This window comes from Corvus hawaiiensis, chromosome 28 (genome assembly GCF_020740725.1).
Source record: "Corvus hawaiiensis isolate bCorHaw1 chromosome 28, bCorHaw1.pri.cur, whole genome shotgun sequence".
Taxonomy (NCBI): domain Eukaryota; kingdom Metazoa; phylum Chordata; class Aves; order Passeriformes; family Corvidae; genus Corvus; species Corvus hawaiiensis.
In genome coordinates this window covers 2,881,404-2,902,922 of record NC_063240.1, presented here as the reverse complement: position 1 = coordinate 2,902,922, position 21,519 = coordinate 2,881,404, and the positions used below count along the sequence as shown (strand labels likewise).

At 62.6% G+C, this 21,519-nt stretch overlaps 1 protein-coding gene across 21 annotated transcripts in view; it reads right to left on the bottom strand.

Annotated features, from left to right (window-relative positions):
* Window positions 1-11,993, bottom strand: part of UNC13A (unc-13 homolog A) — a 39,244-nt gene extending 27,251 nt beyond the window's left edge. For 14 of the 21 annotated variants that reach the window (XR_007200178.1, XM_048287766.1, XM_048287768.1 and 11 more), the window contains exons 1-11: window positions 8,670-8,715; window positions 6,982-7,011; window positions 6,556-6,655; window positions 6,207-6,324; window positions 5,902-6,025; window positions 5,655-5,728; window positions 5,521-5,575; window positions 4,767-4,802; window positions 4,025-4,235; window positions 3,442-3,567; window positions 1,426-2,031 (exon numbers count right to left, since the gene is read on the bottom strand). Coding sequence is in view for 20 of the 21 variants with exons in the window: in XM_048287766.1 (XP_048143723.1) it covers window positions 1,426-2,031; window positions 3,442-3,567; window positions 4,025-4,235; window positions 4,767-4,802; window positions 5,521-5,575; window positions 5,655-5,728; window positions 5,902-6,025; window positions 6,207-6,324; window positions 6,556-6,655; window positions 6,982-7,011; window positions 8,670-8,700 (1,511 nt within the window). In the remaining variant the exon portion in view is untranslated. Of the gene's footprint in view, window positions 1-1,425; window positions 2,032-3,441; window positions 3,568-4,024; window positions 4,236-4,766; window positions 4,803-5,520; window positions 5,576-5,654; window positions 5,729-5,901; window positions 6,026-6,206; window positions 6,325-6,555; window positions 6,656-6,981; window positions 7,012-8,669; window positions 8,716-11,872 lie in introns of those variants that run through there. The other 7 variants (XM_048287782.1, XM_048287783.1, XM_048287784.1 and 4 more) reach the window with 4 other exon arrangements.
* Between the last annotated feature and the right edge of the window lie 9,526 nt (window positions 11,994-21,519).

Sequence of the window (21,519 nt, the reverse complement as noted above, 5' to 3'; positions counted from 1 at the left end):
GCAGGTCCCGCTGCAAAGGGCAGCACAATCAGGGCAGGATGCCAGGGAGAAGCCAGAAGCTTTCCCACCCTCAGGAGACCCTGCCCTGGGCACTCAAGTGACACCCAGGGGACAGTTGGTGACACAAGCGTGTGAATTTAAACATCCCTTGCCCCCCACCTCCCCAGCACAACATCCTCTGGCCACTTCCTGGGGCAAAGAGCACCCAACACGCCGGTGGTTCCAAGCCCAGGGAAAATTCTGCCTGGACATGCTGGATGTTGTGGGGTTTTTTCCCCTCTCCTACAAAATCAAGACATGGAGGAAAAGAAAAGAAATCCTCCAAACATACCAGTCTCCTGGAGAGCCTGGTGTGATGTGACACTGGAGAGAGGAGCCCAGAACCACGCTAGGAAGAGGCCATGGGGTGCTCAGGAGATGAACCTGCCCAAACCTGGGGGGCTTTGTCTGCTAATCTGGGATCCTCAGTGCTAACCAGGGATCCCCAGCATTAACCTGTGGTTCCCAGCACTAATCCACAGTCCCCAGTGCTACTCTGGGGTCATCAGTGCTAATCTGAGGCCCTTAGTGCTAATCTGGGGGTCCCAACACAAGCTGGGGTTCCCAGCACAATCCACAGTCCCCAGCACTAGTCCACGGTCCCCAAATCCTAGCACAGGACCCCCTGAGCCCCCTGCCCAGTGGACACTGCAGGCAGACATGACCTGAGGCTCCTGCCAGGTCTTGGGCTTAAATATCCATTTCTTTTAAAAACAACTCATTACACACTGTTTTAAATTAGAGATTCCCCATTCCTGGTCTGTAATTTAAACTAAACAAAAGGCTGAAAGAGCCCATCACAGTTCACCTCTGCACAGAGGAGTGACACTCACTGAAAATGGAAATGGTCAATAATGATATTTGAATCCTCTGTCCCCAAGATAGGAATCATTCCCATGCTGCACCAGGAACCTGACCACCAATTAATTCACCTGTACAGCACAGGAGGCCATGGATGAGCTTTTTCCAGGCCTAGGGAGAGGATTGACTCCCATGAAGGAAATCTCCTCCTCTGACCAAGCTCCACCCAGGGTGCCAAGAGCCTGTGCCAGAGGAGAGGAATCACAGCCCCGAGACCCCATTCCCCCAGCCCCAGGTTCGTCCCAGGTTACGAACCTGCAGCCCTGGAGCCCCAGCAGCTTTAGCCATGCTTAGCATAGGGGGTGGCTGGGCCAGGGCAGTGCCCAGGGTGCTGGCTCTTGCCTGGGTAGCACAAGGTGGGCTTCCCCCATGGCTCAGGCACCTGGCAAAGCTCCAGACATAATAGAAGGTCCCTGGTCCTGCGCCAAGCACCAGCACCATCCCTGAGCCACCTCCAGAGCATCCTCAGTGCCTCCAGGCACAGTGCCATCCCAGGGACACCACAGCCCAGCTCCCCCCTCCTACCTCTCAGCTGGTTTTGGGGGCTCAGTCTCCGGGGCTGCCTCTTGCATGGGAACTTCCTCCTCTGCCCGCTGGGCCTGGAGGGCCTCAGGGGCTTCCTGGGGGGCAGAGATGTCCTTCTCCTCCTTCCTCTCCTCTTTCCTCTCCTCCTTCTTTTCCTGTTGCTGAGGCTTCTGCTGTGGGACCAGCTGGGGTGGCTGCTGCTGCTGTTGCTGCTGCGGGACCTGTTGCTGCTGCTGCTGCTGTGGCAGGGGTTTCTGTGGTGGTGGGTATGTTTCATGCTCAGGGGGTTCATAGGTGTCCTGCTCCCGCAGTTCCTCCTCCTCCTCCTCCAGTTCCTCCTCCTTGGGGTAGCCTTCCTCAGTCTCGCTGTAGTCCTCAATGAACTCTTCCTCCTCCTCCTCCAGGTAGAGATCATCATCATCCTCCTCCTCCCAGCGCGGCGAGTCCTTGCGGTAGCTGACGGAGCTGTGGCAGGAGTGGTAGGAGTCCCCGTCCCTCTCGTCCAGCTCCGAGTCCCTCAGGCTCTCATTCTCGAAGTCCTCGCTCAGCTGGGAGCTGCCCTGGCTCAGCTCGGCCGACGAGGCGTAGCGGCTGCTCCCTGTGGGGCTGAGGGGCGAGGGGACACAAGGACAGGGCTCCCGTGGGTCCGTGTCACCCCAGGCAGAGCCCCAGGGCCCCGCACCAGGGGCAGGAGGATGTGCAGCTCCCATCGGGAGCATTGGGCTCCTCAACCTGGGAGCCGAAGGCACAGAACCAGGAGAATCCTTGGGCTGGAAGCAGCCCCTCAAGCAGGTGCACTTGCAGGGTCTGACCTCCCTGCCTGCGCCTGGGCTGAGAGTGGGGATGGGGGTGACAGTGTCTGTCCCCTAGGCTCACCCCAGCCAGGGGTGGGGGCAGCAGCACCCCCAGCCAGATCCTGCCTCCTGCTGCTGCCGGACACCCTGTCCTGCCCCCGACACACAGATCTGTCACCCAACCTCTACCCTGACGTCTCAGTGCTCCCTGCAGCCCTCCCAGGCACCCCCACCCCAGGACACCCCCTCAACCCCCTCACTCCTCTTAACACCATCCCTACCCGAGGCTCCCCTCTCCACTCTTCCTGCCAGGCCAGACCCCTTCCCCCACCCCATGTGCCCCCCAGCTCTTCCAGGCCCCTCCTCTCACAGCTGCCTGCACTGGGGGGCCCACAGGGGCCCTGTGCCCCGGGAGGCTGCCAGGGACAGGGCAGCCCCATGGCTCCGTGGGGACAGGCTGACAGAAGCAGACATGCAGACAGGACAGGGACATGCCGAGGAAGAGGCCGACACCACGTCTCCAGCACTGGCAGCCAGGGCTCAGGGGCTGTGTGAGGGGACAAAGAGGAGGGGCTGGGATGGGCAGAGCCCAGAGTGGCTGAGCCAGGCTGTGGGAAGCCAGGGGACACGGCAGGGAAGAGAGTGCTGGGGGATGGCTCAGGCTAGTCCCAGCTGGGAGGGGTACTGGCATTATCCAGGTACCTTAGGAAGGAGCATTTGGGGCACAGGGATACAGGAGACACAGCTCACACCTGGAAACCCCACACCTCCCCATCCTGATCCTGGCCAGAGCTGGGAGAGGGGCCCTTGGCACATTGCAGGATCCCAAATCACTGCATGAGGCTTTTGCCCAGACAGGCACACCCTGGCAGGTGACCAGGAACAGGGGGTGGCATTTGAGTCCCCAAGGGCCCAGTCCCACACCCGCTGGCACGACAAGGAACGAGCAGCAGTGCTGCCAGACAGTCGCAGTGCCAGCAAGCGGGACCAGGATGCTGGGATGTCACCCCATGAAGTGGGGTGCAGCAGCAAGAAGGAACACCACAGGGCTGGGGGGACACCTGGAGCATCCCAATGCTGTCCCTGTAGCAGGCCGATCCGGGGCGGGGAGCGTGGCACAAGGCCGCCCTTGCCAGGACTGGTGTTGGCCTCACCATGGCTGCAAGGACCGACCACAGCACTCTGCGACGGCACACGGCACACGGCACAGGTAGCGACCCACCTATCCGATAGGTCTAGGGACCGCCTGCTCTCAAGGGAAGGCTGGCGGCTGGTCCGCCTGCTCGACTCAGAACCGGACTCAGCGTCGCTGCGTCCGTTTGCGGCAGAGTCTACGCTACCATAGCGTCTGCCAGGGGAGGAGAGGAACATGGTCAGCGAGCTCCCAGGTGCCACACCGCCACCACCCGCCACCCCCTGCTGCCGTGGGGACGCTGGCAGGGAGGCTCTGTCCACTGGATGGGGCTGGCACTTTGGCCTGGGCTCTGCCACGTCTGTGTCCCCAGCCAGCCCACACCCCACTGTCCAGCTCCCAGCAGGACCAGCCAGGGGTGGGGGGCCCCAAACCCACTGAGGACAGAGGAGGGCAGTGACCCAAAAGAGTTTGAAAACTTCCTAGTGAGAAGGAAAGGCTTGGTTGGGGCTAGCACCACCCCACTCTTCCTCACCTCAGCATCCTTCCCTCTGTCACCCACAGCACCGGGAGCGCCATCCCTGGTGTCACCCTGGGGACCTGCTGGCCTCTGTCACCTGCGGGGGGGGTTGAGAGAGCGGGTCCCAGGGTGAGCTGGCTGTGGCCACACTACCTGATGGGAGCCTGGTCCGAGTAGTCCATCTCGTAGCTCTGCATGGAGTCAGTGTAGGAGTCGCGGGAGCTCTGCTGCTGGTGCCTCATGGGGTACTGGTGCACGGAGGCGTTGGGCTGGGACGTGGTGTAGTAGGGTGGGGGGATGCTGTTGCTGGTCTCGCTGCGGTAGTCACTGTCCCGGTCGTCCACGGTACTGTCGGGGTCATCGTCTGCAAGGGGCCACAGTGAGTGGGGCAGGGGATGGCCCAAATCTTCCCCCCACGCTGCACAGACCCTTTAATGCCACCACTGTGTCCTCACCACTGTGGGACCATGCTGGGGAGGTGGGCCCAGGGCAGGGTGAGGGGGGAGCTGACGTGTTCACAGTGCAGGAAGGGTTTGGAGGGATGAGGGGAAGGCGGAGGGGGAATTTGGGACATACAGAAGGGGGAAGAGGACGGGGGCAGGGACCCTCCCTCTGCCCCATCAATGTTCCACCACAGAGGCAAAGCCCGAGCTGCTCATTGCCACTGGGACACCCCAAGGGCACAGAGCCCCATGGTGCCATGTCCCCACCAGCCCATGGGGACAGCCCTGCCCAGGACAGGGCACCTGGTGACACTGTCCTCACCCAGTACAGAGTCATGGCACAAGGCCACAGGCTAGACCTGAGCTCCAGGTCCCCTGAGCCCTGGGCCAGGCAAAGAGGGATGTGCTGGGGACCCCCAGGCTGGGAAGAGACGAGTGGGCAGGATACTTACTCTGCTGTTCTCCCCAGCCAAAATAATTCCAGTTGCCTACAAAGAAAGGGGCAGAGATAATAAAGATGGAGGCAGCTGGTTGGGAGGAGCCAGCATCTCCCCAGAGGGCACACTGGGTTGGGGACACTGCCCTGGGGACAGCATCCAGGATGGGGCACACTGGCACTGGGACAGTGCCTGGGCCTGAACATGGTGACACCAACCAGGACTGGAGACCGTGCCTGGGGTGGGCATGGTGTCACTGACCCTGGCTGAGGACAATGCTACAGCCAGGCATGGTGGCACTGACAGGGGACAGGGCCTGGGGCTGGGCACAGGGGCACTGAACCATGCATGGCCCTGGGGTGGTTACAGAAGGGGAAACTGAGGCACGGGTTGGGACAAACTGAGCTGCCACCCCAAATGCCTCTGCAGGGCCCCCATCCAGCAGCCCCCAATCACCAGCCTGCTGCCCCTCGCTGCGGGGGGACCATCCTTACCAGCCCCACTGCTCCCATGCCCTGCTCCCTCCACCCACAGGAAGGCTCACCCACTGCAGAGCAGGGAGACAGCAAAGGAACGCCAGCAAACACGGGAAGGACAACAGGAGTGGGGATGGGGACAGGGTATGGGGTGAAGCTGAGCCCCACTTAGGGTGGGGTCCAATGCCCCAAAGCAGATGTGGAGCCCACCCCTTAAAATTCCTCAGTGTGGGATTGGGGAGAAAGGAGGGTGTGGGGGTCCCACAGCGGGGCAGGGACAGGGCAGCACTTACAGCACTGCGAGCCATGCACGGGCAGAGGCTTTTCCTGCTCCTCCTGGAAGGCATACTGGGGAGAGAGGGGCTGGTGAGGGCTCCTGCTGGCAGCACTGCCCCTGCCCCCTCACCCAAGGCCTGGCTGCACTCACATCATCCTGGTCCCGCATCGCGTTGAGCTGCTCCAGCTTCTTGGCCCAGTACCTGGCCTCCTCCTCAGGGATATCTGTGAGGGCAAAGACCCCAGCTGGTGCACAGACCTCGCCCAAAACAGCCCTCGAGCTTTTGGGGCCACAGTATCAGACCCTCAGCCCCAGCTCCAAGGCTCATGAGCATCCTTGGGGCTGAGGGCAAGGAAGGACATGGGCCGGGCCTGGGGGCCAGGGATGGGGTACCCACCCAGCGGCAGCTCAAAGCGGGTGTCAAGGAGGATGCGGTGGAAAGTCGGATCCTTGGTGCCCGAAATCTCATTGTCGGTCATGATGACCTGGGAGTCGAGCGTGAGCCATTCCCCAGGGCCCTCCTGTGGGGTGGAAATGTAGTGAGGAGAGCTCCCAGACCCCCCTTTCCTGGCCCCACAACCCCAGCACACAGAGTCTGGCCTCAGGCAGAACGGGGAAGGCTCTGCTTGGCCCAAAGGACAGCTGGGGGTGGCACAGGTCTCTTGGGGTTCAGCAGGGAGATGGCTGTGCCCGGCTCCCTACCTCATTGGACTGCCGGATGGTCCGGAGGGGGATCCACACCGTGCCCACCATGGTGTCCCAGATGAGCCCCTTGTTCCACACCTCCACAGTCAGGCCCAGGTCCAGCCGATTGATCTCACTGGGGACAGGAAAGGTATCAGGTCATCCCCCATGAAGTTAAGCCCCCCCAGGTTACCCCTTCTCAGCAGCCCTCTGGGACCACCCCAGCTTCTACCTGTCCCCTCGGGCCCAGGACTCAGGTGAGCCCCCCAGACCCGGGGTCAGGGTAGTGGGGGGCTCCCTGTGTTATTTATGGGGGTGAGGGGAGCAGCAGGGATGGGGGAGCTGGAGGGGACCCCTGGACACTCACAACATGAAGTCCTGCTCCCAGGAGGGCAGGTTGCCCCGCACCGCGATAGTCGTGCTCTTGACATTTTGCACCTTCAGGGTCACGTAGGTGTTAAATTTCTCTGTGGGAACAAGCAGAGGGTGAAGTGACCCCCAGTGTGTCCCCAACCCCCGCCACTGCCCACTGCCACCCACACACGCTTCCCTCAGCACGCCAGCCCCAGGACGGATCCTACATCCAGGGCTGGTAGGATGTGAGCCCCCCGCGCCTGTCCAGGGCACCCCCATCTCTGTGTGTGTCCTCCCAGCTTGCCAAATGATGCCTCCAGAGCTAAGGGTCCCCTCGCCCCCCGTCCCCAGCCCTTCCCCTGATCCCACCACATCCGACCAGCCCAAGAGCCGCCCACCCTCTCCCCTCAGGTGGGCAGGCAGGTGGGGTCTCACTTACCTTGGGGCCCATCATACTTGGCCTTTTTAACTGTGGGGACAAAGGGAGAGAAGAGAAACAGGCTGAGACCCTGGGGGAAGGTTGGGGATCCCCACCAGGGTGTCAAGGGGGTGGGAAGACCCCAGTCCTGGTTGCCCCCCACACCCCCCCCCAGCTGCCAGGTGGGAAAAGTGTTGGGATCCCCAATGCCAAATGAGGGTGGTGGATCAGACATGAGATGCAGGTGGGCATCAGAGGGGAGCAAAGGCTCCCCCAAAAAACCTGCTACTCTGGGACAGCTTGTAACCCCAAATGACCAGCCTTCCTCTGCTGAAGGAATGTTACACCCACCCCCCCCCCCCTTTTGATTTGGGATTTATTTGGAGAAACAGATGATGTTACCATCCATATCCAGAGGGAAAACCTGTGGTCTGGGGGGCCCTGTCCCCCATTCCAGGCCCAGTTGGGTGGCACTGGCCCAGCAGGACCAGGGTTAAGGCTCTCCCAAACCACTGACCAGGATTTCCCACAGGAAACCTGGTGGGTCGGGGGCCTGCCCAAAACCAGCCCCAGGGGTGGTGGAGACAGCCCCTCAAAATCTTATACGGCCCCAAAACATTGCCACTGCACCGCAGCCCTGTCTGCCCCCGGGGGCACTGTGGGGCTGGTTCCCATCCTGCCCATTGGGGTGTGCAGGGGGCCCTCCGATCCTGCTCAGCTCCAGGGGAAAACCCCCCCAGTCCTGGCTGTCCCCCCCCAGCTTTACCCAGTCGGGTAGGGGTCAGTCCCCAACTTTTGGCTGCAGTGGGGGGGGAGGGGGGGGCACAAGGAGCTGAGCACAGCCAGGTAGGGACGCTGCCAATGCCGGGGGGGGTGGCGGGGCCGAGGGGTGTCCTCGGGGCTGCCAGGAGGGGACCGGGCGGGGAGGGAATGACACAGCACCCGGAGAACGGCTAAATGACGCGGGTGCCAGCGGGTGCAGGACCAACGTGACCGAGGAGGGATGAAAATAGCCCTGGCGACATCAAAGGTAATTTGATTTCGGAGACGTGCCACTCGCCAGCCGCTTATCAGCCGCCACCAGCGCCGGAGGGGACGCGGGGCTGCCGCCAGAGCCACGTGCCCGGCAGGGCTGGGAGGTGGCACCAGCGGCCTCGGGGAAACTGAGGCAGGGGGAATCATCGCCTCGGAAAACAACTGGGGACCCTTGGACTCGGCTGCCTGCCCTGTGCCACCGAGAGCTGGGTGACACGCTGGGTGGCTTTTTGTCCGAAGGAAGGCCACCAGCCACGTCACCGGCAGCCATGTTCCCAGGGAATCACAGGGCTCCAGGAGCTGCAGCTGCACTCAGGGATGGGGAATTCACACCTGGGGGGTGGCACAAGGCGCCAGGATCCCAAAGATCCTCGAGTGACACCAGGTTGGGAGCCTGGGGGCTGTCTGGGGATGGCTGGCATCACTGAGTGTAATAATGATGTAAATTAAATATAAGGTATTTATACATTATATGATACATATTATAAATTGATATTATTCTATTCTAATAGAGCATTTGGAGCCAAAACCTGCCTGTGGCTGACAGGGATCCCCTTCCTCCGGGCCCAGGGGCACCCACTACTCCTCACCAGCTGCTGCTTCCAAAAAGGAATGGGAGAGCAGAGGAAGGAAAAGCTCCAAAAATACCCAAGATGACAAGAACAAACAATTACCCAGGGAACACGTGGCTTTCCTGGCTGTCATCTCCTGCCAGGGAGAAGTCCTGCTGTCACCATCTGCGGGATGTGCTGCCCTCACACCCATCAAAGGGTCCCCAAAGCTAGCACAGGGGTGGCGAGTCCTGGGGTGCCACCCTGGGGCTAAATTCTACCTGAGTCCCCAGGCAAGGAGTTGAGGACAGTGTGACACTTGTGTGACACCAACAAGCTGGGATCTTCCCAGGCTGGGGGGATCTGGCTCCTCTCTGGGGACATTGACCAGCTGGGGAAATTGAGGCAGGAGGCAGCTGGCAGAGATTGGACTGGGAATGGCAGGAAAACTGGGCTGGGCTGTTGGCATGCCACAACAAGCCTGTCTGTCTGTCCACCCCCTATCCACCCCCTGTCCACCCATCCTGCTGTCTGTCCATTTACCTGTCTCTCCACCCACCCGTCCCTCCGTCCATCCACCCATCCATCTGTCATCCCTCTTGCTGTCCATCCATCCACTCACCCCTCTGTCCATCCAGCCGCCCCTCTGTCCATCCAGCCACCCCTCTGTCCATTTACCTGCCTCTCCATTCACCCAATCTTCTGTCTATCCATCCATTCACCTGTCTGTCCATCTACCCGCCCCACCACCCACCATGTCTGTCTCCTGTGTGTCCACCCATTTACCTGTCTCTCCATCCACTCCCCTATCTGTTCATCCACCCATGCCTCTGCCCGCCCACCCCACTATCTGTCCACACACCCATCCCTATGTCCATCCCCCGATACATCTATCTGTCCATCCCTCTGTCTGTCCATCCAACCCTCTGTCCATCCCTCTGTGCACTCCTCTGTCCATCCTTCCATCTGTCCGTCCATCCATCCACCCCTCTGTCTGTCCTCTCCCTCTGTTCCTCCACCCCTCTGTCACTCCCTCCACCCACCCCTCAGCCTCCGTGCTCGCGTCTCCCATCCCCTCCATCCATCTGTCCCTCCGTCTCTCCATCTGTCTCTCCGGATGCCCGTCCGCCCGCCTGTCCATCTGTCCGTCTGCCTCACGCCACTCCAGACACCCCCTCCTGTCCCCACTCACCCCACAGTCCCAGGTCACTCCAGTGCCTGTCACCCAGGGACACCCCATGGCACGAAGCCCCCAGGGGCTGCACGTGGCCGCAGCCCCCCAGGAGGGGCAGGGAAAGCTTGGGGGAGGCTCTGGGGTGGCACCCCCGCCCCCGGGACCCCCAGAAATAGCATGAGAAGCGTGACCAGCGAGTGGTGACGGGGCACTGGGGGAAGCCCCAACCCACTCGGAGCTGTTTCTCAGCAGCCACCCCCAGCGCCGCCGAGGGTGTCACCACATGTGACAGTCCTTTACGTGGGAGTAAAGAGGCGCCCCCCCCGCCAGAGGATGGTACCCCAAATCTAGGGCTGGCTGGGGGGCACACGGGGGCATGCCAGTTGTGACACTGCCAGGGGAGAGGGGGCTGTGACAGCACCTAAAGGACAAGGACATGGCAGGGGGTGGGAGGGGGCACAGCCCCCATCCTGAGGAACTCAGGCAGCACCAGGAGAGCCCCATATTCCTCCAGATTTCACCTGGGGTGGGGAAATCCCAGACACCCTATGCCCCACCTTGTCCCAGATGTCACTCTGCCACCTCCATCCTATGACCCCATGACACACAAGTGCTACCCCATCCCCATCAGGGCCTTGGGAAGAGGGTAGAGGGATCCCCTTCCGACTTCTACTCCTCCCTTACTGAGCATTCAATCCAGAGTGACCAGCGGGGCTGAGGCCCAGCCAGCAGGACTCATCTGTGCATCGAGCTGGGCAAGGCTCAGTGTGCTGGGTGCGGGGATCCCCTCCCTGTGCACTCCCCCCAGTTCATCCCAGTATAGGGTGACCAGCACCAGATCCCCTAACTGGGCAGCAGATCCCCTAACACACCAGCACCAGACCCCCAGGCTCCTACCCTGACCCCCCCAGCTGCCCTGGCTTCCACCAGCATCACCATGCCCAGGTGGGGCAACACCTGCAGGGGCATAGGGGGCTGCAGGAGGTGGGGCTGGGGCTCGGGGTGTAATTTGAGGTGGGTATTTAGGGGTTCACAGAGGGACGTGGGGAGAGATTGTGGGATTTGGGGTGCATGGGGTCTGTTTGGGGGAGTGAAAATGTAGAGATACATAGATGGGGAAAGATGATGTTTGGGGTTGGAGGGATTTTAGGGGTCGAGGGTGCTTGAGGTTGGAATTTTGGGGTTGGGGATAGATGTGGGGTGCTGGGGGCACATATGGGGTGTTTTTCATGAGGGGGTGTTTGGGAATGCAGAGGGCTGTGTCTGCAGGATGGGGGTGCCTGAGGATAGGCGTGAGGGGTGGGGTCCTGGGGGGGTTGACTAGGGGGGTATTTGGGGAGAGATGGGATGGTGAGGGTGTACGGGCAGGGGTGTTTGGGAGGTGAGCACGTGGGGGTCTGCGTTTGAGGGGGGTGTGGGAAGAGACGCGGGGGGGGGGGGGGGCGGGGTGGGAAAAAGGGGGCTCCGAGGGGGCGGGAAGCTGGAGATTGATAGCCAGGAGCGGCTGGGGTGGGCGGCACGGGGGGATCCCCCTCCCCACGGCGGGGGAGGGCTACGGAGGGAGCCCGAGGGGGGCTTATAGGGGAGCCCCCTCCGTCCCCGGCAGTGGGAAGTTATGGGGGGAGCTCCCTCGCCACGGCGGTGGGAGGTTATGGGGGAAGCCCGGGAGTTGTTACAGGGGGAGCCCCCTTCCCAGGGCGGGGTGGGAAGCGGCGGGGGGAGAGCCAGGGAGGGTTATGGGGGAGTCCCGTCCCTCCCCTGCCGTCCCCATGGGGCGGGGGGAGGCGCAGGGGGAGCCCCGTCCCTCCCGGCAGGGGTCTAGAGTCAGGGTCAGGGTTCGGGGGGATCCCGGGGGGTTCCGGGGGGATCCCTGTGCGGGCAGGGCGCGCCCACAGCCCCGTCCCTCCCCCACCCCCACTCCCGGCTCCCGCGCCGCGCGCGCGCGCCCCCGCCGGTTCATTCATAAATCCACGCGCCGGGTGCTTGTGAATGGAGCCGTTCCCACGACCCCCCCCGCCCCCCTGCTGCCCACACTCCCCTCAGCCCCGCCGGCCCCGCCGGCCCCGCGCTGCCCCCTCCCCGCCCCGAGCAGAGGGGCTGCGGGACGCGCCCCCCGCCCGGTCCCCGCGGCCCGTGCCCTGTGCCCCGGTACCTCCGACGCAGAGCAGCGACATGGCGGCGGTGTGGGTGCCGGGGGGCGCGGGGGGCGCGGGGGGCCCTGGCCGCCGCCCGGCTCTAGCGCGCCGCCATCTTCCCTCAGCACCGCGGACAGCGCCTGACGTCACCCCCGCCCCCGCCCGCGCGGCGCCGCCCCCCGAGCCCCCCCGAGCCCCCCCGAGCCGGGGCCGCGGCGGGTCCGGGGTCCGGCGGGGCGGGACGGAGCGCGGCCACACCCGCACCGCCCGCGGCACGGCCGGAGGCTCCTGCCCGAATCGGAGGGACTGTGCTGCCGGGAGGGTGGGGTCTGGCTGGCTCGTACAGCCTTGGGGGGCTGTCGTGCTCTCCTTTCCCTGGGAGGGTGGGGTCGTCTGGCTTGTGCAGCTCGGGGCGGGGGGGGGGGGGGGGGGGGGGGGTGTTGTGTCCTGCTTGCACAGTCTTAAAGGGGGGGTGGTTTTGGGGTGCAAAATTTACCTCACCCCCCCTGGGCAGCGCTGTGCATGTCCAGGGATGGGTCTGAGCAGGTGGGGGCACACTGTCGTTGTCACTCCCCCATTGTTGTCCCCTCTCTCGTCTCGGCCACCAAATGTGACATCCCAAAGAGATGCTCAGCTCTGGGAAGTGATCCCAGCTCAGGGGCTGCAGAAGCTGCCGTGGTCCCAGACAGGGACCAGCACCCAGCTCCGGATGCTGACCCTCATGGAAGGGGTCCCACATGAGGGTAAAGCAGAGACCTTCACCTCCATCGCTGGAGGCACGAGCTCAGACAGGGTTTCATCCTGTCCCCGCCTGCTTCCTCTTGCCGTGGAGCCACGTGATGGACTCACGCTCCCATCCTGCTGGTCCTGGTGGCTTTGTGGCACAAGCAAAGGTGTCACCATGTCACTCCCATGGGATCATCGCATCTTGCAGGGAGCCGCAGGAAGTGGGGTCAGGAACACCAGGGGCAAAAGAAGATGCCAAGGGGCACTGAGGCACGGAGCAGCAAGGGAAGATGTGCACACAGGGTACCTGTGCGACTGGGTGCCCCGGCCTGACCCTGCTCACTGGTCTCGCAACACTAATGAGGGGTCCCAAAAGAGCAGCAGGGCCTGACCTTCCCAAAGCAGTCCCAGGCCTGGGGTGGGTCAGGCCCCTTGACAGTGCAGGACGGGAGCCACCGGTGGCAGGGAACATGGGAGCTGGACATCCGTGTGTGCCCTCACACACCTGCACACCCCTTGTCCCCCACACGTGTGCACACAGCCCCTCCTGAGGTGACAGCCCAGGCAGGGTGACCCAGTTTGGGCAGCAGGGAGGCCCACGGGGCCGGGCTGCAAACAGCCCCGCTGCCATCTCCCTCCCTTTTCCCTGGGGGACACTGCAGCGACGCCGGGTACGGTGGGTAGCAATGGGCAGAGCCCTTCCTGCCAGGGAAACTGAGGCACGGAGAGCTGGGCTCGCACCAATGACAGGCCAGAGGAGGCAGGATCACCCTGGGCAATGCTGAGATGCCAAGGCAGGGCCCCCAGGTGCCCAGGCTGCAGCAGCTGGCTCAGCCCTGCCCCTTCCCCACCACATCCATCCTCCGGCTCTCTGCTTCCCAACAGCCCTGCCCCAGGAATGGCAGAGCGGGCACATGCCAGGGTGAGTGCCAGCACTGAGGCTACCTCCCCCCACTCCTCACTCTGGGGGGCTCTCTCCCTTCTGCCCCCCATTGCCTGTCAAAGCCCTCCCAGACTCCCCTGACGATGGACCAGGACTGCATGGCACCCCAGCCCCAGCACACGGCATTTCCACAGCGCCCACCCTCGCAACCGCATCCTGGCAGGAGGTTCAGGGTCCCCCAGATACCCCCAGAGCCCTTCCCCACAGGCAGGGATGTGCCAGAGGCTCTTCCCAACCCCACCAAGGCCTCTCGATGTATTTTTGGGTGCCAGCTCATAGCATCTCCTCCTACTTTCTGCCAGCGCCGCGGCCCTGGGGCAGCAGAGCTGCTTCCAGCAGGACATGTCTGCTCCGCTCACCATCAGTGCATGGTCCACGTGTGCTGGCACACGTGTGACACCGACACACGCGCGCGTGTCACTCACACACACACACGTGTGACACCGACACCCGCACTCATGTCATACACGCACACACGTGTGACACCGACACGCGCTCGTGTCACACACAGACACACGTGTGACACCGACACGCGCTTGTGTCGCACACACACACACGTGACACACACACACGTGACACTGACACGCACACACACACGTGTGACTCCGACAGACGCGCTCGTGTCACGCACACAGATACACAGACGTGTGACACTGACACACACACTCCTGTCACACACACGTGCTCATGTCACACACACACACACGTGTGACACTGACATGCACTCCTGTCTCACACATACACGTGTGTGACACTGACACACGCACTCCTGTCACACACACGCACTCGTGTCACAGACACAGACACACAGATGTGTGACACTGACACACACTCCTGTCACACACACGCGCGCACACACACACACACACGTGTGACACTGATACACGTGCTTGTGTCACACACACACACACACACACACACACACATGCCTGCCTGCGTACACACACCAGTAGTGCAGGCACACACACACACTCACATTCTCACACACCACCCTTTCCAATCCAAACAGCAATTCTGGAAGATTCCAAGCAGAAAGATTTTCCTTACTCAGCTCAATCCATCTGACCCCCCCTGCACCCACTGCTGCCCAATGCCACCCTCCTGCCTCAGTACCCAGCTCTGAGCTGCAACCACGGCTCAACTTTGGGTTTATTTTCTGCCCCAAACCCTTGTTCGGATAAAAAAAGTCTCATTGGAAAGGGAAGTGTTCGTGAGAAGCTCCAGAGTTCTTTTCCCAAGAAAAGGCCTGGCTTTTGATCAAAAATAAGGATTAAAAAACTGGTAGTTAGAAAAAAAAAAGTAAATCAGGAAGTAATCTCCGTGCCTTGAAATTAATTATTTCCAGGAGCTGAATTCCTGCAACTTGCCCCTCATGCTGCTTCCCTTCCCACACAGCCATCTCACCCATCCCAAAATCCTTTGGCACTGTGTCTGTAGCGGTGCCCGAGCCCCCTGGACCCCAGGCAGCAGGCTGGCTCCATCCCCAGAAGCTTCTTGTCTGAATATCCCCAAATGTCATCAAATCTCCAGCTCAGCACAAACCCAGCTTCTCCTGTGACTCCTGGGCCTTGAAAGCCAAAAAAAAACCCCCAAACCTCCTCAAAAACTTCCTCAATCCCTGCAGCAAAACCCTGGGGTTGGAAAGTCTGCAAGCAGCGGGGAGGAGGGCAGGGGGCACAGGGGGGAGGCAGGGCACCCAGCAGGGACCAGCTTGTCCCACTGCACAGCACTGGGAAGGATCTGACTGTCCCTGAGGATAACAAAGCCAGAGCCAGCTGTTCAGCCACTCATGGGGGTGGTCAGCCCACAACCCCCAATCTCCAAATCAAATCACAATTCCTGGGAGAACGGATGATAAATGGACATGATGACGTGGACAACTGAGAGCCTTGAGCACTCACCGGGGTCAGAATTGCCTGTGGCAAGCCCAAAATCCAGGATGGCTCATCCCTGGGTGGGGAGCAGGCTCAGAGGGAAGGGAGCAGACGTGATCCCCACTGGGATCCTTTGGAGAATCCCACAGTGCACGTGGAAACAGTAGGGCCAGAAGGATGCCACACCCTGAGGCACCTCTGACTTCCTTGGGCCAGGTCATGCTGAGACCAGGGTGACAGGGCCAGGAACCGCCAGTGCCCAGATCCTGCCCCCACACTGGGAGCAGAGATCAGCCCACACCACCCTGCTGGTGCCTGGCTCCCCCAGACCCTCAGGTGAGATACCCACACACCCCGTTTTCATCCCTGAGTTTGTACAGAGCCGGAGGGGAGAAGGAGAAGGAGAGGGAGAAGGAGAAGGAGAAGGAGAAGGAGAAGGAGAAGGAGAAGGAGAAGGAGAAGGAGAAGGAGAAGGAGAAGGAGAAGGGCCCCTCCATCTGAGCACACGTGTGTTGGGGGACACAGGACAGCTCTGGAACAGGTGACATGGGAGCCCATCACCCACACAGGGATGTGTCAGGGTCCCTGGAGGGGGGCTGGCGGGTTGTAGGGGGTACCTGCAGCAGCCCCTTCCCTGGGCAGACAGAGCCAAAGCAACTCCCAAATCCTCCAAGACCCGGCACATCCCTTTGCTGTCCCACCCTCCAGGATCCCTCCGTCCCGCTGACGTGGGTGCTGTCCCTCCGGCGTGTCCAGCCGCTGGCACAGCCTCTGCCCGGCAGTGGCCACCCACCAGCCCACCCAGAGCAGCCGACCCGCCTCCCCGGGGGCAGCCCAGGAACTCCGGGACTGGGATTATTCCTCGCCTCCATCCAGCTGCTTTTCCCCAGGGCTGGGAGCTGCTCTGAGTGCTTTTTGAGGGAAAAAGGGTCTGTGATGGCACTGGGAGCAGGGCATCATGCCAGCCACCTCCTGGAGTAGCCGGTGGGGATGGAGGTGCCAGGCATGGCAGCAGCACCGGCGGCCGGGGGCTCGGTGAGGTGGCAGCTCTGCTACGACGTGAGGGCCAAGACCTGGTGGATGGTGAGTGAGGGCGGCCGGGTCAGGGGTGCAGGGTCAGCTCTTGGCTGTTTGATTTTGGAGGGGGGAAGCTGATCTTGGGCAGAAGAAGGACTTGGGGCCAAGGACAGGGAGGTTGTGCCACGGCCCTGGCTGGGACCAAGGGAGGGAGGGTTGGGGTGGAACCCACTCGCCCACCCACGTGTGTTCAGGGATCATCTCCCTGTTTCAGGGGTTTGGATTTCTATTGTTTCCCACTGATCTCAGCCTTGCCCTGGCTCCCAACCTGGCTGTCCTTGCCCCAGCTCACTCCAGGTGCTTGGCTCACGTGTTTTTGGAGAAATCTTTGCTGCTGGCAGGAAACAGCATCTCGCTGCTTGGCAGTGAAGGGCTCTGCTGGTGTGAGCCCCATCCCACCTCTGCCAGCCCCATCCAGTCCCTTCAGTTCCTGTCCTTGAGATGGTGCCAGCAAGGGGGCCTGGGTGTCTGTCTGTCTGTCCATCCCCCAGCACCCACCCTGGCCCAAGGCAGGGGCTGTGAATGGCCTTAAACTGGATTTAAGACTGCTTTGGGCACAGCCCTGGACTGGTTTTGGGAAGCAGAGAAATCTTTCTGCAGCTTCACAGCAAAACCTTGAGCCGGGGGATTCACTCCCCAAGCTCCCGAGAAGCCATCACCCTCTGCAAGGGACCCCACAGCTCTCCCAGGACAGGATAACTGGGAAGCAGACATGCTGAGCAGACTCCTGCTGGGAAGCACGAGCTGACACTCAGGCTTGCAAGGGAACCCCGCAAACCCACTCAGAGACAAACCCTGGGGACACTGGAGTGTCCCCCTCCTCATGCAGGGATGGTGCCTGGCATCACGCCAGCTCTGCTGCTGCTCAGGCACGGAGCACAGGGAGAGGAGACCAGATCCTGCCCTGCACGACCCTGCCGTGGGCAGCTGCAGTTTCCAGGGCAAGAGGCTGAGCCGGAATCAAAGGGCTGGAGGTGGGGGGCACTGGCAGCGCCCGTGCCCAGCGGGAACGCGGTGCCCCTTCCCTCGGGATCACCCACGCTGCCCCAGCATCCCACTGCCCTGCCCGACGCCGAACAGAGCCGGGGCTTCAGAGCAAGAAAATCGGGCCTTTGAGGCAGCCCCCGCAGCCCCGCGCTGCCTCCGGCCGCAGCCGCTGGCGCGGGGAAGCTGGGTCGCGCCAGGACACGGGGGCGGTGGGTGACGCTCGGCCGGCCGGAAGAGGGACTGGCAGCAGCCCAGGGCCTCTGCGGGGTGTCAGGGTGACCCCACTGCTGCGTGCCCCGTGGTGCACCCACAAACGCTGGGTCCTACCCGGGTAGCTGGTGCCGTGGCGCTGCAGAGTTTGTGAGGGCTCAGAAGGGGGGATGGGTGCAGGCGCAAACGGGAGCCTAAAGCCCAGACTGGACCCAAATTAATCGCTCAGCTCACATTTCCCAACGAGGGACAAGCACATCAGCTGCCTGACCCACCTTCTGTGCCCGCACCCCTGGGAGATGCCGGCAGCCCGCAGGACTGTGTGTCCTCATCCTGGGTGCAGCAGCAATTGGAAAAACACTGTTTTGCTGAATCAGGCCTGAGTGGAAATGCTTTCACCAGAGACGACAGATGTGGGATCCTGCAGCCTCTCCCTGACTCCAATTTTGACATCTCTGGCTGGGAAAGTGCCCTGGGAAAGGCTGGAGCATCCCAGGAGCTGGTCCAGGTCAGCACACAGTCCCAGAACCAATTTTGCCCCACAGATGCTCACCGCTGCACCCACCCTGGCCTGCTGGGGGGCACCTGAGAAGGGTTTTCTCAGCATTTGGGGTCCCCTGTACAGGTGTTTTGTGTTACTCCGTGGAAAACAGAATCAAATGAACCTTTCTTAAATGGCCCCAGCATCCAGCATCCAGGTTTTGCCTCAGCCCCTCCCAGCACACCCAGCTCCCAGCACGCATCCATCCACCGGGAAAGAATGTGTGATGAATTGACCAAAGGGGAAAAAAATTAATCAGGCTGGAGGTAGCTATGAATTACGTGGCTAAAAATACCTCTGCGGCATCTCCTGCCGAGACGTCCCTGAGCAAAGCCCCAAGGAGCCTGAATCTCTGCTGACACCCCATCGATCACCCCCTCCTCGCTGGGCAGGGCCAGCATCCACACACGAGCGCTCCGTGGGCTCGGCTGGCTCCGGCACAGCCGATTTACTGCTGAGCCCCGGCAGCGATGCAGAGGTTGATCCGTCAATGCTGGCGCACGAGTCCCTGAGTCAGCAGGTATCGAGCGCAGGGCGAGGCCGTCCATCCATCTCAGGGATGAGAGGCGCGGGAGAGAGGCAGGAAAGCTGCTCTCCAGCATCCTTCATGGAATGGCTCTGTCGGGGACGGCTGCGGTGGGGTCTGCAGGTCGGGCGTTCACGGCCGCAGCGGCAGCGAGGTGGCTGGTGGTGCCTGGGGTTGGTGCCAGCCATGGCCCCTCCATGGCACTGTCCGTTTCAGGGACAGAGAGCACCAGGATAGTCACTGGTGGGTAAAACCAGGATCCTGCACCCCTCCATCACAACCTGTGCCCGGTGAGATGGGGGTGGCGGGATTTGGTGGGACATCCAAGTGCCATCGCAGCAACCCATGCCACTGACCTCTTCCCAGGCACCGTGGTTCGGCTGGATTTCTCCCAGTTTCCAGGGGGAATGGTGCTCCCCGTCCCCCCGGAGCCAAGGGCCCACCCCCACAGGGTCCAAAGCCATGGGGCTCAGCCCACCGGCACCTCCCCAGAGAGAGCACCAAGATGTCCCCAAGGCGCGGGTGGCTTCTCCAGGGCAGACCGAGCCGGGGCACTGCCCAGGCGGGAAACGCCACGAGCCACAGGCACCCTGCGGGGACTCGCCCGTGGGTGGGCACTAGATGGCAGCAGAAGAGCGCGCACGGCAGCAGGCACCGGCACGGGCACGAGCACCGGCACGGGCACCGGCACCGGCACCGGCATCGGCACCGGCATCGGCACCGGCACCGGCACCGGCACCGGCACGGCAACGGGAATGGGCAGGGCAATGGGCACCGGCACCGGCACCTGCACGGGCACGGGCACCGCCACCGGCACCGGCACGGGCAGGGGAACGGGCATGGGCATGGGAACTGGCACTAGCACGGGCACGGGAATGGGCACGGGCACCGGCACCGGCACAGACACGGGCACCGGCACAGACACGGGCACCGGCACAGACACGGGCACGGGCACAGGCACGGGCACCGGCACAGGCACGGGCACGGGCACAGGCACGGGCACGGGCACAGGCACGGCACGGGCACACTCAACCCCGGCGCCGGGCGGCAGCGCAGCTGCGTCCTGCGGGACTCGGGGCTCCCCGCGGGGCGCTGCGGGGACAGTCCGGGATGAGCCCGGGGACATCGGGGGGTTCCCGCCGGCCGTCCCCGGGGTGGGACGCTCTGCCGTGGGACGCTCGGAGCAATTTGGGGCAGCTGAGGAGGGGAGTCGAGGTTTGCGGGCGACGGTGGGAGGGCATGAGGACAGGGGACATGGCAACCCTGTGGCACCGGACACGCGGCGTGTCAGGACCCCACGGCGGCTCTGTGGCGGGGGGACACGTGAGGTTCCAGGGGACACGGCAGCCCTCGGTGCCGGGGGCGGGGTGTGGGGGTGCTTGGGGAGGGTGCGGGGGGGACACGGGCGCCCTAGCCAGTTGGCACCCAGTGTGTCCTGTGGCACACTGACACCTCCTGCCTGGGTGCCACAGCTTTTGAGGGCGCTCCCCTCACACCCCAACAAACGCACCTCCCAGGGGCTGCTCCAAAAGGCAGGGAAGAAACGAAATGGTTTAGCAGGAACACCCCAGCACCCAGGAAGAACCCAGAGCTGTGGGAGAAAGGTGCTTTCCTGAGCAGAGAGGGGAAAACCACCCGTGCTTGTGCACAGAGGTGCATACACACACACGTGTGCACACGCACACCACACACAGAGGCACACGCATGTGCCAGCCCCCGTGCACACAAACACGAAAATACACGTGCATGCACACACTGTGCACCCACACACGCAGCCCCTTGCACACACACCAACCTGCTCTGGCACACCTGGGCACGGGCAGGTGCCCGCACAGAGCCGTGTGCCCTCCCGTGCACGTTTGCAGAGCTCACACATGCACACACATCCCTGCAAGCACTCGCACACCCGTGCACACGCACGCACAGCCCTTCCCAAGGTTTCTCGTTAAAAAGTACCCGGGTAGGTAAATAGGGGGCAAGGCTGGGGGCCACCGGCGGGGGCTGGGGCCGGGGCGGCCGCGCTGGGGGGGCTCAGCCCAGCTGCTAATGACCCACGGCTGGTGCCAGCTCTCTAATCCGTGCAGAGGTTCAGGACAAACTGTACCAGCGATTATATAAACCGACTCGCCTCTATTTATTTAATTCCCTTTTATTTATTTACCGCTCAGCCAATTGAAGGCAGGGGAGTGTTGCATCCCCCAGCCCTCTCCCGCCCGGGCCACCCGCCAGCCGGCACCGAGGGCTGCCGTGTCCCCTGGAACCTCACGTGTCCCCCCGCCACAGAGCCGCTGTGGGGTCCTGACACGCTGCGTGTCCCCTGCCACAGGGTTGCCGTGTCCCCCGGCACTCGGCGTTGCCACAGGGCTGCCGTGGGTCCCAGACGCCGCGTGTGCACGCGCGGTGCTCAGCGTGTGCGTGGCGGTGGCCACGGAGTGTGCCGAGAGCACAGCGAGGTGCCCGTGTGCACACACACCTAACAGCGCACCTGCGTGTGCACACACATCTGCACACGCACAGGCATGTGCACGTGCCCACGTGGCCACACGTGCACTTCCATCCACATGTGCATCCGTGCACAAACACCCCCGTGTTTGCACACCAGCACCACGCAGGCGGCAGCTGCTCTGCAAGCTCCTGTCCCCCGACCCAGGAGGTGACACGAGGACACGAGGCCCCAGCCATGTCAACAGCCTGCCGGGGCCCAGACTGAGAACTGGGGGGGCGGGGAGGAGGAAGTCCCATGGGGAAGGCACAGGATTCTCTCAGGGTCCCCCATGCTC